Source organism: Sapajus apella, unplaced genomic scaffold (genome assembly GCF_009761245.1).
Source record: "Sapajus apella isolate SASKATOON/1434 unplaced genomic scaffold, GSC_monkey_1.0 scaffold57, whole genome shotgun sequence".
Classification (NCBI taxonomy): domain Eukaryota; kingdom Metazoa; phylum Chordata; class Mammalia; order Primates; family Cebidae; genus Sapajus; species Sapajus apella.
This window is the reverse complement of record NW_022436997.1, coordinates 11,887,913-11,904,085: the sequence shown is the minus strand read 5'-3', so window position 1 is coordinate 11,904,085 and position 16,173 is coordinate 11,887,913. Positions and strand designations below refer to the sequence as shown.

Here is a 16,173-nt window from a genome sequence, read left to right as displayed (position 1 = left end):
TGCACATTTTACTGATGTATAAAACTAGATTGTAAACTTGTTAAATGCAGGTTCTCTTATGTCCTCATTGTAGATGCATGTTTGTTAAAAAACAAAATAGCTCCTCCTGCAATCCATAATTTTTGGATACTCTTTAAAAATATTTTTGGTACAAATAAGTTTGCAGAAACATGCAGTAGAATCAGTAGGGAAGAAGGGGATTTAAAAGAAATTTTTAATAGACATACTCTATCATCTTTTCCTATCCTCCTGTACTAACTTTGAAACCCAGTGCTCTTAATTTTTTCTTTTGGTCCTGAATCTGTAGATACACAGTGATGGTCATATTGACATCCTCCCACCCACCCATCTTAGCCCTCAACTGCCATTGGCTCTTTCATCTTCCTTATCCCAAAAGATGGTTTCCTCATGTGGCCTCTGGAGGATATCATCCAGAGCCGGACCCCTCAGAAAGCACACAAGAGCCATTATTGTTTTCTTTTCCCAGTGAATCGAAATTGCCACCTCTTCACTGTGTTTGTCTCAACCAGGTATGAAGAAGAAAGCAGCCAAATTAAATATACTATTTCTGATTTTCCCAAGGAAATTTGCTTTATTAAGGGCATAAAATAAACTTCTCATGGTGAAATTTCAAAATACATATCAACGATACCTGGTAAGTTTGAGTTCATCTACTCATTAAAGGGTCTAAAATCTTTAAAAGGTACAGACAGGGCAGCATTGTACCACTTAGCCAGCTAAATATCTCCTTGTCCTGCTGCAGCCTCATTGTTGGGATGCCAGGTTCAGCTCAGCCACTCGGAAAAATTTTGGAATCATGTTTTCTAAAGCACTTCAAAATATTTTACTTTATAAATGTTTATGCATATATACAATATACTCCCCACTTTGATGAGATAAGTGGAGTTCAAAAATTCAGTTGCAGAGTTCAACATTGTCTTACTTCTAGGTTAATAAAAAACAGTCTTCTAATTGGGATGAGGGACTTTTTACTTCTTTGGCTTTGTTATTTGTACCTAATTCTCCAAATTATTTGTTTTTATTTATTTAATATGTAGGAAAAAGAAACACATATTTTTATGAATTGTAATGTTCTTCACTGAATTGAGAAAGTCCCAAATGATCAGAAGGCAGTCATTTCCTAATACCCTTTCCCCAGAAGTTAAAGACTTAGCAGCTCCAGCAGGACAAGGAAGCCTCTCTCTCCAATGTGAGGCTCAGCCATCATTCCCCCATGACAAAGTAGGCCCATATGTATAACATTATTGCTAGTGAGAAATACAGATGCACACATGTACACAGTCATTGTCCCAAGTTACATCATATTGAATAACACATGATTCTTTGAAAAAATATGATGTCCTGGTGTGGTTCTAAAGGCAGTAGTACAGATGACCCCACCTATGATAGTCTTTCCATAGGGACTCTGGAGGTCCTTTTGATCAAGCTCAACCTTGGCCGGGCTCTCCAGTCCTTCTGAGACACTCTAATAACTTTGAACCTCATATGCATGACAGAGTCTGAATTTGGATCATCATCCTTCCAAAAAGTTTCTTTTTACCCATGCCAATCTGCTCCCAGCCTGGCTCTGCAGTCTTTCCTCATAGTAAGGGGGAGGTGTGATGTGATACCAGCTGCTATTGAGCAGAAGTACCTAGGCTCTTACCAAGCCAAATGACATCAAATGAAACCAAATGTCCTTAAGCAACTCTTACTCAGAACAAGAGGTTTCTTCCTGACTTGAAAGAACCACTAAGAGAAGTTCTTTGAAGAATAAAAATGGTTGTCATTTTTAAATGGCATTTTCTGTTTCTTAAAGTTTGCCTCATTAGATAACCATATCAATGTATGTATATGTTTATGTATACTTATATTCCTCTAAAAAAATAATTATCTTCTCCCTTGGCTCAAAGTAAATTTTAAAGTGGGTCTTAAACTATAGAAACATATTGCAAAGCAGCATAAGAATTCAAACCTAATGTTGTACAAGTAACTTCATGTTCAAACTCAACTAGTATCATATTTTCACTCAACCCTAGCCATGTATCAGAAGCACTTAGGGTATTTTTATTTTATTTTTTTATTTCAATAATTTGGGGCGTATAGGTGGTTTTTGGTTATGTGGATATGATTTTAGTGATGGTTTCTGAGATTTTCTAAGATTTGGTGCACCCGTCACCTGAGCAGCAAACACTGTATCCAGTATGTAGTCATTTATCCCTCACCTCCCTACCAGCCTTCTCCTGAGTCCCAAAAGTTCATTATGTCATTCTTAGGCCTTTGCATTTCTTAACTTAGCTCCTATTTATAAGCGTGAATATACTATAATTGGTTTTCCATTCCTGAGTTACTTCACTAAGAATAGTGCCTCCAGCTCCATCCATGTTGCTGCAAAAGACATTATTTCATTCCTTCTTATGGCTGAGTAGTACTCCATGGTGCATAGGTATACCATATTTTCTTTATCCACTTGTTGGTTGATGGGCACTTAGGTTGGTTGTATATCTTTTCAACTGCAAATTGTACTACAAATTGTGTCTTTTTCTTTTTCATATAATGACTTATTTTCCTTTGGGAATTGCTGGATCAAGAGGTAGTTCTACTTTTAGTTCTTTAAGGGATCTCCATAGTGTTTTCCATAGTAGTTGTACTAGTTTACATTCCCACCAGCAGTGTAAAATTGTTCCCTTTCACCACATCCACACCAATGTGTATTATTTTTTGACATTTTAATTATGCCCATTCTTGCAGAAGTAAGGTGATATCTCATTATGGTTTTCATTTGCCTTTCCCTGATAATCAGTGATTGAGCATTCTTTCATATGTTTTTTGGTTATTTGTATATCTTCTTTTGAGAATTGTTTATTCATAATCTTTGGTTACTTTTTGTTGGGATTAGTTGTTATTTTCTTGCTGATTTGTTTGAGTTCCTTGCGGATTCTGGATATTAGTCCTTTATTGGATGCATAGTTTGCAAATATTTTCTCCCACTGTGTGGGTTTTCTGTTTACCCTACTGATTATTTCTTTTGCTGTACAGAAGCTTTCTAGTTTAATTAGGCCTCATTTATTTATTTTTGTTTTTGCTGCTTTGGGGCCTTAATTATAAATTCTTTGCCTAGGTTAATGTCTAGAAGAGTTTTTCCGATGTTATCTTCTAGAATTTTTACGGTTTCAGGTGTTAGAGATAAGTCTTTGATCCATGTTGAATTGATTCTTTAGTAAGAGAGATGAGGATCCAGTTTCATTCTTCTACATGTGGCTTGCCAGTTTTCCCAATACCACTTATTGAATAGGGTGTCCTTTCCCTAATTTACATTTTTGCATGCTTCATTGAAGATCAGTTGGTTTTAAGTATTTGACTCCATTTCTGAGTTCTCTATTCTGTTCCATTGGGCTTGATGCTTATTTTTACACCAGTAACAAACTGTTTTGGTAATGATAGTCTTGTAGTTTAATTTGAGGTTGAGTAATGTGATGCCTCCATTTGTTCTTTGTGCTTAGTATTGCTTTGGCTGTCTAGGCTCTTTTTTGGTTCCATATGAATTTTAGGATTTATTTTCCAGTTCTGCAAAGAACGATGATGGCATTTTGATGGAAATTGCATTGAATCTGTAGATTTCTTTGGGCATGATGGTCATTTTCACAATATTGATTCTACCTCCGTGAGCATGGGATGTGTTTCTATTTGTTTGTCTCATCTGTGATTTCTTTTTTTTTTGAGATGGAGTCTCGCTCTGTCACCAGGCTGGAGTGCAGTGGCATAATCTCGGCTCACTGCAACCTCTGCCTCCTGAATTCAAGTGATTCCCCTGCCTCAGCCTCCCAAGTGGCTGGGACTACAGACATGCACCACCATGCCCAGCTAATTTTTGTTTTTTAGTAGAGACAGGGTTTCCCCATGTTGACCAGGATGGTCTCAATCTCCTAATCTCCTGATCCACCTTCCTTGGCCTCCCAAAGTGCTGGCATTACAGGTGTGAGCCACCATGCTAGGACCCTGTCATCTGTGATTTCTTTCAGCAGTGTTTTGTAGTTGTCCTGGTAGAGATTTTTTACTTCCTTGGTTTAGTGTCTTCATGAGTATTTTATTTTATTTTATTTTATTTGCCCCTGTTGTAAGGATTGAGTTCTGGATTTGGTTCTCAGCTTGGCAATTGTTCGTATATATCAGTGCTACTGATTTGTGTACATTAATTTTGTATCCTAAGACCTTACTGGATTTATTTATTAGATCTAAGAGCTTTTTGGATGAGTCTTCAGGGCTTCCTAGGCGTGTAATCACATCATCAATGAACAGCAACAGTTTGATTTCCTCTTTTTCAATGTGTATGCCCTTTATTTCTTTCTCTTGTCTGATTGCTCTGTCCAGGACTTCTAACACTATGCTGAATAGAAGTGGTGAAAGTGGGCATCCTTGTTTAGTTTCAGTTGTCAGGAGGAATGCTTTTAACTTTTCCCCATTCAAGAAGCCCTTAGTATAAATACGCAGGTCCAACTCCAGATTCAGTAGGTCCAGGTATTTGCATTTTTGATTAGGTCTCCCTGCTAGCGTAAGGGGCAGTCACAGCTGAGAACTACTATGCTGAATACTTGATAAGGGAAACCAAATTCTGGATAATCCATCTAGCTGCTCACTACATTTAAGAAGTGAGCTCATGACCCTCTCTCCAAAATAAATGAATGAATGAATGAATAAATAAGACGCAAGTTCCAAGAGTAGAAGATGATGTTCAAAGTGAAAAACAAAGTCAGAAACTCATCATAACCTTGTATTTTAGTAACAGCATTTTTGTACTGTCATGGGCTCATCTAGACAAAGGACTAGGAAGTAAAAGCAAATGCAATTATATTTTGCCTCAGGAAAGAACTCTGAATACTTTTTTATTATATTGCCAAAGATTAGGACTAGAATGTGAACCTGAGAAAGTCATATCAAAGGCCTTCCTCTTTAACAGAAACGGAAAGAGGCATTTATATGCCACCAATCAATCAATTAAAGGAGGAAAGGAGCTTGAAATGGCCTTCATTGTGGTTATTAACTTCAGGGAGTGCAGCAGTTGGGGATTGCTGAACCCAGCAGTTTCTTGTCATTCACCTGGAGCAAAGTGTAAGAAAATAAAGCATGGTGACACTCTTATCATATTAAACCCAAAGTCTGCTTAAGTGTAAGTGGAGCAAAAGCAAAGCAGAACCAGACGTTTCTCAAAGCATTGTCCCGCTTTTGTGGATTTAAATCATGAGACTGTGAATCAGTGTGTGACTTGGTGTGTTTCTATGTGTCTGACTTACATAAATCTGGACACTGGAAATTCTTTTAATCTCCCTGATTACTTCCAGTATAGCAATGTCCTAAAATAGGAGGATTCCTTTAGAAAATAATATACAAAGCAACTTTCCAGTGAGGTTTGAGAGAGCTGTGACCCTTCTCCATCCTTCTTTTGGCCTGTTAATCACCAAGTCCTACTTACTTTTTTCAGTTTACCAATTTCAGAAAAAAAAAAAATCTTAATTTGCATTGAACAGTAGGATCTGGAATAAAACTACTGATGACTGGAGCCTATACTAGCTTAGGGATTTAAAAATTAACAGACAAAAGAGAATTCAATGACTTGTCATGCTAGAATATACTTTATGGTTTTTGGGCGGCCACTTTACCTTCTTGAGTTTTAACACAATAGATATTAATTCCCACTTCTATGTCAAATGTGTACCTTGGAAAAGATAGGAAAATTGTGTTCCTTGGCTATTACTTGGGAATGTAATATCTTTTTTACTTCCTCATTAAGTTACAGGGAAAAGCATTTTATAATCCTTAATAAGTTAGACAAATGTAAGGCACCATTTCAGCTTCTGCCTTTAAAACTTCTTATATATTGTGTGTAACACTAATGTGTATTTATTATGGATGGTGTTGGGTGAAAGGTGTGCCATAAAGAGGGTAACTTGAGGATGTGATAGTTCAATGTGAATTCATTTCACTATGCTAAAATATCGTTCACATTTCTTCTAACACTCTGTGCCCTACCTTTGCATTTATTCTTTATTTCTTGCTGGTTCCTAAACTGTTTTACTGTTATTTCATCCCTCCCCATACATGGGAGCAAAGACATGGAGCCATCTTTGTCCAGCTGAGCAACCCTCTTTTAATGATGATTCTGAAGTAGGGTGACTTGGCGACTTCACATCCTACAAACTCATTAATGCCATGGGGGCAAAAGATTATTCCTAATATGGGAGAGAAAAGGCAGAGGTCCTCTCATCTGCCATTCTCTGTGCAGTCTAGCAGTCACCAAGTCCTATCAAATGTATCTCCTAAATCTGTCTCAAATCAATGCTTTAACGCAAGGCATGAGTCTCACTCCTAAAGCACAGAAGTACCCAACTTACAGGGCTCTTCCCTTAATTGTGTGCTCCCTCTCATACCCTCTTGCTTACCCAGTTTTCCTTCCACTTACCATGCTGGAATTGTTTCCTAAACCTGAATCTCTATACATAAATTTCCTACTTAAACCTTGGATGGCATCCAGCCTTGACTGGAAAGCCTTGTATTGTCTAAATATGACAAGGAAGGCTTTCTAGATTCGATGCCTGTTAATCTCTGAAGTGTCTCCACTCACACTTGTACCCAGCAATACTGAGCGACTGCCCCTTCCCAAATGTACCATACCTGTTTTAAAGCTCCCTGCTTTTACTCGGTTCTATTTGACCTTCCTCCGCTCTTTTCCACCTGAAAAATTCCAATTTATCCTTTAAAATTCTGTTTCAGAGTCCGTCTTTCCTTGATCCTCTTGCAGATCATCCTGGAAATAAACTACTACATCTAACAGTACATATTTTTATTATGGTACATATTACTCCAAATTTTAATTATTTGTTAAAAATATTCGTTTCCGCTTTCAATTCTGTGAGCTTCTTAAGGACAAGGATCATGTTGTATTAATCTTTGGGTCTCAAGAAATGACTAGTGTGTTTGACAAATTACAGCTACTTTATAAATATTTCTTAAGAAAACGAATGGATGGGTTCTTATAAGTGAAAACAACATATGTCCTGTATAATTGGTGGAACTAAGCTTTAGTAAAGGAAATACCTGACAGGCTCATCACTTATTCATGACTGTTAGTTCTTTTCACTCTTTTGATATTTATACAATCTTCTTGTAAAATCTAAAGTTGTAGCATCTTACCTACATGAAGGAGCAACAGAAACTGACCAAATTGGGTACATCGGTGAGCCACGTGCCATGTGGCACACATTAGTACCATCACAGTTGGGTTATTTTCCCCTTCACCTCCTCCATATGACTTTGGGCAGCTGTTGTACTGAAATTCATGAAAAGCAGAGCTCCTTGTCAGTTTCCCTCATTTCAGAAACAAAACTGCTCCCTGTAAAAGCAGCTGGTCCTTTCCCTATAGAACAATGTGCTCTTCTCACTTTCGAAGGCAGTGAGAATGTAGTCAGGCATTGTGTGTCTCAAGTCCCATTGATCAGAGTTAAATTGGAACCCAGGGAGCCCACAGTGCTGCTTCCTGCTTGCTGAATTCATAAGCTTACTTTGTCCTAGAGTCCCTCTATTGAATCAGTGTAAGCTGTAATCTAGCAGGCCTCCCGTTTTTACTATTATGACTATGATCAATGGGTAATAGGTGAGTATTTTCAATTTTATCTGACTGTGCCACTTCCCAGAAAACTCTGGGGGTAAAATGAAAAGTGTGTTATTTCTCTTTTATATTTATAATTATATTCTGTGCCTTCTATTATTTCATACCACAGAGATTTTTTTCTATCTTTTCCAAGGTACACATTTGACCTGGAAGTGAGAATTAATACCTATTGTGTAACTAATGATGGTTCTTTTATGAGTTAATTAATTTAAAGAAAATGAGGAATAGAACAAAAGTTGATATTAATGTACTTTGCATCTTTTTCTACTTCTTCATAAGACTTCATTTTGTTTTAAAATGTATCACCCTAGATTATAAGCAATGTAAATTAATTTCTCTCATTTCAAATAATTAATCTCTGAAACTAGTACAATTTGAATTTTACTCTTCTACAAATCAGATTTGGGAAATATAATTGAAAGTTCATTTTATGGAAAGCAAACTCAGCTTGTTTTGCTATTTTCTCTCTTTCCTCTTTTTTTCTCTTTAATTCACTTATTCAATACATACTAGCTGGCCATATGATTTGTTGGCTGGATTTTGCTAGGCACTATGAAGAATTAAAATATGTGAGGTTAGTGCTCTCAAAACCTTAAGAGAAACAGACAAAATGTTAAATAAGAATGAGTTGTGACAACACCACGAAACAAGCAGTACAAGCAGCAAGGCCTGCAAGTTCAGATGCCAGTCTTTACCTCTGATATTCTCTATCAGAGCTCTGTGGACTACCATCCTTTGTGATTTATTTTTAATCAGTCTTTTCATCTCATTCTGACATAGACAGATTCAGGAACATATCACTCTTTCTATCGTCTATCTCTCTTATTGCCTCAACTCTATTTCTGAGCCCTTGAAATAAAAAATTGGAAGGTATATTCATACTATTTTGTGAAAGTCAGTATTATCTACCCACTTCTTCTAAAATTAAGGAGATGGGATTATGTGAATTAGGAAGCAGGTGTTTTCTCCCAGATCTATATGTCAACTTTACCTGCATATATGAAATCTTACAAAAAGAAAGTATTTGACCATGTTCAGCAACAAATTGTTACCAAATTGATGAAGCTACCAAATTAATAACGCTACTCCTTTCCAATAGTGATTTAGAACAGTCTCTGGTATATTATCAAATGCATTGTGAATGTGTGCATGCTCTTCTCTTGACACCATAAACCAAAGCTATTTCACATCCTTCTTTCCCTTCCTGGCAATGGTAAAATAGTACTTCACCCATAGAAGCATCTGGTTAGGCTACTGGACCAATTTGATGAATATCACTTTTACCATCATTTTTTTTTTTTAATTTTACCCTCAGGTGAGTCATTCTCATTACCTTTTAAGCAGTCTTGTGCTGCAGCTTTGTTAAATTCATCCTCAGGAAATTAACCCCTCTCATGTTCACATCTTGCTTTCTACTTCTATGGCTACAATTACCTCATTGTGTCTTAATTGCTTTTATGCTTTTATATCTCTAGTACTATGGTAGAAGCACCTTAAGGACAAGCACGGTAGCTTGATCACTGTGATGCACTCAGAGGACAGTGTGATCCTGGCTTGATCACTGTGGTATAAAGTGTAGTCAGTTTCCTGGAGTATGAAAGGCAGTAAAGGCTTGTTTTGTTTTCATTCATTTATTTTTAACTGGCAGATAATTATTGTGTATATTTATGGGGTACAGTGTGATGTTTTGATCCCTGTATACATTGTAGGAAGAGTCAGTCAAGCTAATTAACATATCCATCACCTCACCAACTTATTTTTTGTGTTGAGCATGCTGTTTGTTGAGTGAGTGCTCAGAATTGAAAGGCATTGTGTGCCATGGAGGTACAGAGGACAGGTGCTAAACCCAGGCAAGCATAGAGAGTTGGGAAAGACTTCAGAGGAAGATAGACAAACTGAGCTTTTAAGAGTGATGGCAAGTTAGCTTGGCATAGGGGGACAATCGTCAAATCTTTTTGACAATCCTGTCAAAAACGGCATGGACAAAGACCTAGATTTGAGAAAGAGCAGGGGCCATAGAAAGACAGGCAAAAAATAACCATGCAGCTACACCTTTTGTTAACTATGACTGGGAATCAAAGCAGAAGTCAGTGTGGTAGACATACATGTGCATCTGTATATATGCACATAAAAGGGAACTTTGGTTTTAAAAGTTTAATTAGATATAATAAAAAGTAAAATCCATCAGCCTCTAAAACTCTTTATATTTAGCCCAAAGCCCTCTACATGACTAAACGTATCCATTAACTTTCTCGTTATTTTGTTTTTCCTCAAACTGAAGTTTAATTTTTTTCTATCATATTTTAATTCTCTGTTTTGACTGTTGGCATTTTAATAGTATATTTTAAATAGTTCCACTGCAGACAATAGTATGGTCAAAGAGAGATCTGTGAATCTAATCACCTTGCATGAAGTTGTTATATACAGGAAAACTGTTGCAAGTTCCAAACACTCAACTTAGATATGAACATTTAGAAAATTACCTGATTATAAATTGATGGTTTTAACTGCATAAGGGACAACTGGCAACAGGATGAGATGGAAGCCATACTGGTCTTAGAGTCCAAAAGTCTGCATCCTTCATTCACCAAGTCCATGAGCCTCTTGGTTTCACCTTCTGTTGAATGGGATCCACAATATCTACTCACCAGTCTTAAGTATTCTTAAAATTGAAAGAGAAACTGAATGTGAAACAAATCACCTAACAGATGGTAGATGGCTGTAGTTAGTTATAGCACAAGGTCATTTGCTATGGTAGTTATTTTTATGTTAGACAATAAAAATTTTATAACAACTACAACAATAATATATATGGAAAACTATGTGCAGCAATTTAGGTTAGTAAAAGTAAAGCTGTACTTTTTAAAACACACAGTTTTAAATAGGTTTTCTATATGTTTGTGGCACAAATACAGCAAGTGTGTTTACAGATAAATGGCTTCTTGCCTCAATAGCGTGAGGATAATACGCATTGTAACCATCTTGTCTCATAGAATGATTGAAGATAGTGGAAAAAGAGGAAATACCATGGCAGAAAGAAGACAGCTATTTGCAGAGATGAGTAAGTATGGAACTTTTAAGGAACACCCTATAGTTTCCATTGAGTACTCATGAAAATGTTGGAAATAACCACTTACCCTTATGACATTTGTACCTTTCCTTAGGATGCTAAGTTCCTTTCATGAATTGTACATTTTGGCCTTTTTTCCCCCTTACTTGTTAAGAGTTCAGCTAGTCAGTGATTCACCATAATTTGTTATTAGACTATATATTTTATATGGAAGAAAAAGTTTATGGACCTATATGGACACATATACGCACACACATGGACACTTGGTGAACACTATTTAGTGTTAACATTAATAAGTCCACTAAACTTTAAAGTCTATGTTCATCCCTCTGCACTGTCACAGAAGCTGGCATACTGCAGGCACTAGATAAAATTTGTGAAATGAATTATTGACTTTCTTCCCTGCCAAATGATATCATATGTTTACGTGGAAAGGAGAAGTTAGTCATGATTACTGGACAAACTATAAACTGTCATTCAGAACTTCATGTAGAAGAGGAGAATCTATTCTGCAAAGTTGTTTTTTCAAAATACTAAGGAAAATAAAAGATAAAGGAGCCTAGAGGTGACCTGCCACACAAGGGAAACCAAACTAATTATGTTTACTGACTCCAGTGAAGAATCTATTCAATAAAGGCTATTGGTTTATGTACGTGCACACTTGCTGTATAAGTAATTGGTTGGTAGCATCTCCCTTGTAGACCATTTTTCTTATTCATAAAGAAAATGAACTTGATTATGGGTAAACCACACATCTCAAGTTGAATGTTATAAAGGAAAAAGCATGGTTCTCTTCATATATTTTTGTCTCTTCTTCCTGCATGCAGAATGAGGATGTGCAGGAGTGAGTTGTAAGCCTTTTTCCCTAAGAAGGCAGTAGACAAAATTAGGTTTCTACTAAAGATTGGAAGTGATTGGCAAGAATGAGGGTCAGAACAGAAAAAGGAAAGTCCCAGATAATAAGATTCATATTTTCCTTTTTTATTCCCTAATCATCTGGTGGTACAAAGATAGCATTAGAACTAACAGAGGAAAGAAAATTAAAATTGATGTGGGAAATCTCAATCGTGTTCCCTGCTTTTTCCACTTTTAGAGATGTGCCTAGAGTGTTTGTGAGATTTTCAGCCAGGCCTTCTAATTTCCTAGACCCCGTGTGTGGCACTGTGTCTTTGCCTGGAATTGTGACCTTTGTGCAGGTACAAATCTAACAGGGCAAGGAGCCTAGTGACTGCCTGTTCATCTAAACAAAATCCAAAGCAGCACAGGTGTACTCCAACAGCATATTCTTAGGTTAAAAAGGCAAGAGTGTATCATAGAACAATATCTTCTCAGACACAGTAGAAAAAATTAATATTTACCATAAAAGGGAAATAAAATCTGGGAAAAATCTTTGAACTTATCATTATAACACTAAAGACTGTATCAGACAGCACACTGTATAGAACTATAAAAGTATGCATATTTAATGATTTTTAAAAATCCTTCTTTGACTTTAAGTATCCCTATGCTTTCCTGATGCAGTGCCTGTCTCAAATATGTATGTTACAAATGTCTATTGAATTAAAATTGCCCAACTCAAAGAAAGCTTGATATGATTTTTAGAGACATAGAAATAAGACAACTCTAAATTTTTATTCAACTGAGAGAGACTTAAGAAAATCATGCATTTGCTTCCCAAATTGTAACTTTATATTTTCATAGAAACATCCCAGCGAAATCTTGCAGAATTATTAGTTCTATGAGTTATTTTGATTAATGGTCAGAATGGATAAACAGGCCAAATATGTGTCTTTTCTCCCTGGGTGTTCCAAGTCAAAGATTGGCAAAAACAGCTAAACATGTCTGACCTTATTAATTTATTAGTTTGAGCAACATGTTTCTATCAGCACTAAGTAGGACACATCCACAATAAGTAGGATTATGTTGGATAAAACAATTGGCTGGTTTCAAAGGGAGCAATTGATTTTGACAGGTAGACTGTCACACAAAAGAGAAAGGTGATATCATTGAGAATGTGTTAAATGATTGAAAAATATATGGGTATCCCAGCTCTATCAGCAGCACACCAAAGAAAGGAACGGAAACTCTTATCAGAGAAGACTGACATCAAGATTCAAAAAGTAACTTCTAGGAATCTGTGCTTTCTAGACAGGGAGAAAAAAAGGACTAGACTTATAAATCTTTTCATCTAAGTATTATCTAGAAAATATTTAAAGAAGAAAACGACAAAAGGAAGTGCCAATGAGATTCTTTTGCTTTAGAAATTAGATATGTGAAAGAAAAATTGTAATGGACAGAGTTAAACAGGCAAGGAAGAGTTTTTTTTCAAGACTGTTGCACCAGGGGAGAGAGACTGAACTCAACTTCCCTAGAACAAAAGTCAGGAGGTACTTTAAGCACTGGGGAAAAATACTGGAGGACTTCAGGGAGGAGGTTGGTCAATGTGATTAGGCCATCTGTTTGCTAATTGTCATATTTAAAAGTTAGGCTTCTACCCTCCTGATAAGACTTGGAGATAGAGGTGATACATACCTCCTTCAATAATTATATTTCAAAGGGCTGGCACCCAGGTTCTTGAGAAAGACATTCCCCAGTTGTAAACTTGGCAAGATATTTACATCTCAAAGCAGCATGGAATTTACAATGAAAAGTTTTCTAAAGTAAATGCTGTAAGAAAACAGAGGTCAGAAGCCTAGGGCAAGGAAGATGTCTGTCTAAAGTCAGGCAAGTTGAGAAATTCTTGGCCTTAGAAAGAGAGAGCAATTATAAGAAAGTTTGGCAAATTCAGGTGATTTAATAGCTGATTTAATAGCTTTATATAAAATATTGGGTGACCACCTACTTTGATTTCAGAAATTCTATACAAGTTCTCCCCTAACCAAAAATTGTCTTCAAAATAATGCCCTAATTATCAGTTTGCTTTGTACTGTGTATGAAAGCTGGAAAAAAAAAAAAAAAAACTCTAGTTGAATATAAACGTCATCCTCACCTTGGCTTTTCAGCCATCAAATAAGCCTAGCAGCTCAAATAAGTTTATCGGACTGACTTTTAACAGAATAATTTGTTCTTGGAATTAAACTGTCCTTCTTTTCTGTTTTTCTACTCTCAGAGCACATTTACTTAGCCTTACCTGGTAGTTACTTGTGAACATGTCCATACCACTCACTGCTGTGAACTCCTTTTTAGGGATAGACCTAGGACATGTGCCTTCAAATCCATTCACCTTAGATGCTGAATCAGTGCTTGTTTAAAAGCTGATGGGGCACAGGATGGCTAGGTTTTAATGGAAGGGAAGCGAATGGAAAACACTGTTTGAGAACATGGAAGGCTGCCTAACAAGGTAAGAAAGGTCTTGGGGAGAAATGACAGTGTCGCCACTGGCCTCTTAGCAGAAACAGAACCTGAAACCAAAGGGAGGCAAATGAAATTACTCAACAAATACTGTTTTTGGCTTTTGCTTTTGTTTTTATTTTTGTTTTGAGGCACGGTTTCACTCTGTCGCCCAGGCTAGAGTACAGTGGGGCAATCTCGGCTCACTGTAAACTCTGCCTCCCGGGTTCAAGTGATTCTCATGCCTCAGCATCCCAAGTAGCTGGGACCACAGGTGCACCCCTAGGCTTGGCTAATTTTTGTATTTTTAGTAAAGATGGCATGGTTTTCACCATGTTTGGTCAGGCTGGTCTCAAACTTCTGACCTTAAGTGATCCACTCACCTCGGCCTCCCAAAGTGCTGGAATTACTGCATGAGCCACTGCACCCAGCCTAAATACTGTTGAATTATTTGAAGGCAGGCTGTCCTTCAGACTGCTGGCTGGAGTCAGCATATGCACGATTGGAAAGGAACCTAAGGCATGATTTTGAAATGCACACTATGAGTTTTAGGAATGCCGATCTAAAAACATCAGAAAAATGACATGAATGACCCCACCACCACAGGTTATCATGGATACGGGGACTGTTTTCACTTGCTTCTTTGTTTCTCATGCTCCTTACTCTCTTTCAGATATTGACACCATGGATCACCACCCCAGAAATTCTCTCTATGTCACCACCCAGCCCAGTCTGCTGCTTTTTCTGTCCCCTCTACTTCTCTTTTTCTGTCTCTTAGTACCCTCTAGCACTGAAGTCAGAGAATTTAGTTTTCTTCTTGACCAGTTTTCTCCATATACAATTTGTCTTTCTCTCAAGGCTTTGCCTTTATTGCTATGGCTCTTGAGTGTTCAGAGTACCCCAGAACAACCTCCCATTTCTCATTCTGCCAGCTTATCCAAAAAGGCAGCACATAAGCTAAACTTCCCTTCCAGTCTTGTCAACTTGTCAAGTCTTCTGCTAATGAAGCAGCTTGAGGAGGACTCATTGTCAGCTCCACTAATAATGTCCATCACAAAAACATCTTGTCCCTGCCAAGACGGCTCCCTTCTAGTGTTCCCAAAGCCACGCAGTTTTTGAACAACTGCCAAATAGCTGGGCACAATTCAGAAGTGGGGAGGACACTCCTAGTCCCAAGTTTGTGCCTCATTTTGTCACTAGAATATAGAATAGTCCTACTTGTGCACACAGTCTCCTGTTGGAAAAATATTTCTTATCTTGACCCAGTAGAGCACACTACTACGTTTTGTATGCTTGTTGATACTTCCTGGAATGTACCAAAGCTCTAATCCTTATATCCAGCTATCCACTGGATATCTCCACTTGGACATCTTACAAGCAACTCAGACTCTTTAGCCCAGAACCGACTTCACCCATCAACGAACCTGTTCCCCCCTGTTTGTACCTTAATTAGCTCAATGAGGAAGACTCTATCCCATTCAGCTACCTAAGATAACAATGATTTTTACCCCTAAACTCCTCCTTTACCTTCTTCTCAGTATCTCTCCCTCTCTCTCCCTCCCTCCTTCACACACACACACACGCACACACACACACACACACACACACACAGAGCCAATGATAAAGCATGGCAGAGTTCAGGCAGCAGGTTCATCATGGACTTCATTTTTATTCTGTAAATATATGTTGAGCAGAACTTTTAAATTAATGAAATATTTAAGAATTGAAATGATGATATATTAATAGAAGGTTTTATAATGAGCTGTCAAAATATAGAAGGCAAAACATACAAGAATTGTGTGAAAATGTTCAGAGTGCAAAAAGTAAAACCAAAAATTAGATAAGACTGGTTGGTTGATTTGTTAATTGATTGGTTTATTGGATGAATGAATAAATAAATGGGTGGCGAAAGGTAGAAGGAAGCAAAGAAGGGAGTGAGAGGGAGGGAGAGAGGGAAGTAGGGACAGAGGGAGAAGGGAAGAAAGAAAATCTTTTTAAAAAGGGCCAAAGAAAGGAAAAACTGCTGCTGATAACAGTGTAAACCATCAGAATTTAACTGTATCTTTGATGTCATATTTATTGCTTCCTTCCAACTATGACTTGAGTA

The 16,173-nt window shown here is 37.2% G+C and overlaps 1 protein-coding gene across 36 annotated transcripts in view; it reads left to right on the top strand.

Moving 5' to 3' along the window:
• Positions 1-16,173, top strand: part of DTNA (dystrobrevin alpha) — a 380,851-nt gene that overhangs the window by 237,948 nt on the left and 126,730 nt on the right. For all 36 annotated transcript variants that reach the window (XR_004258916.1, XM_032245355.1, XM_032245335.1 and 33 more), the window contains one exon: positions 10,660-10,727. Coding sequence is in view for 35 of the 36 variants with exons in the window: in XM_032245355.1 (XP_032101246.1) it covers positions 10,661-10,727 (67 nt within the window). In the remaining variant the exon portion in view is untranslated. The remainder of the gene's footprint in view (positions 1-10,659; positions 10,728-16,173) is intronic.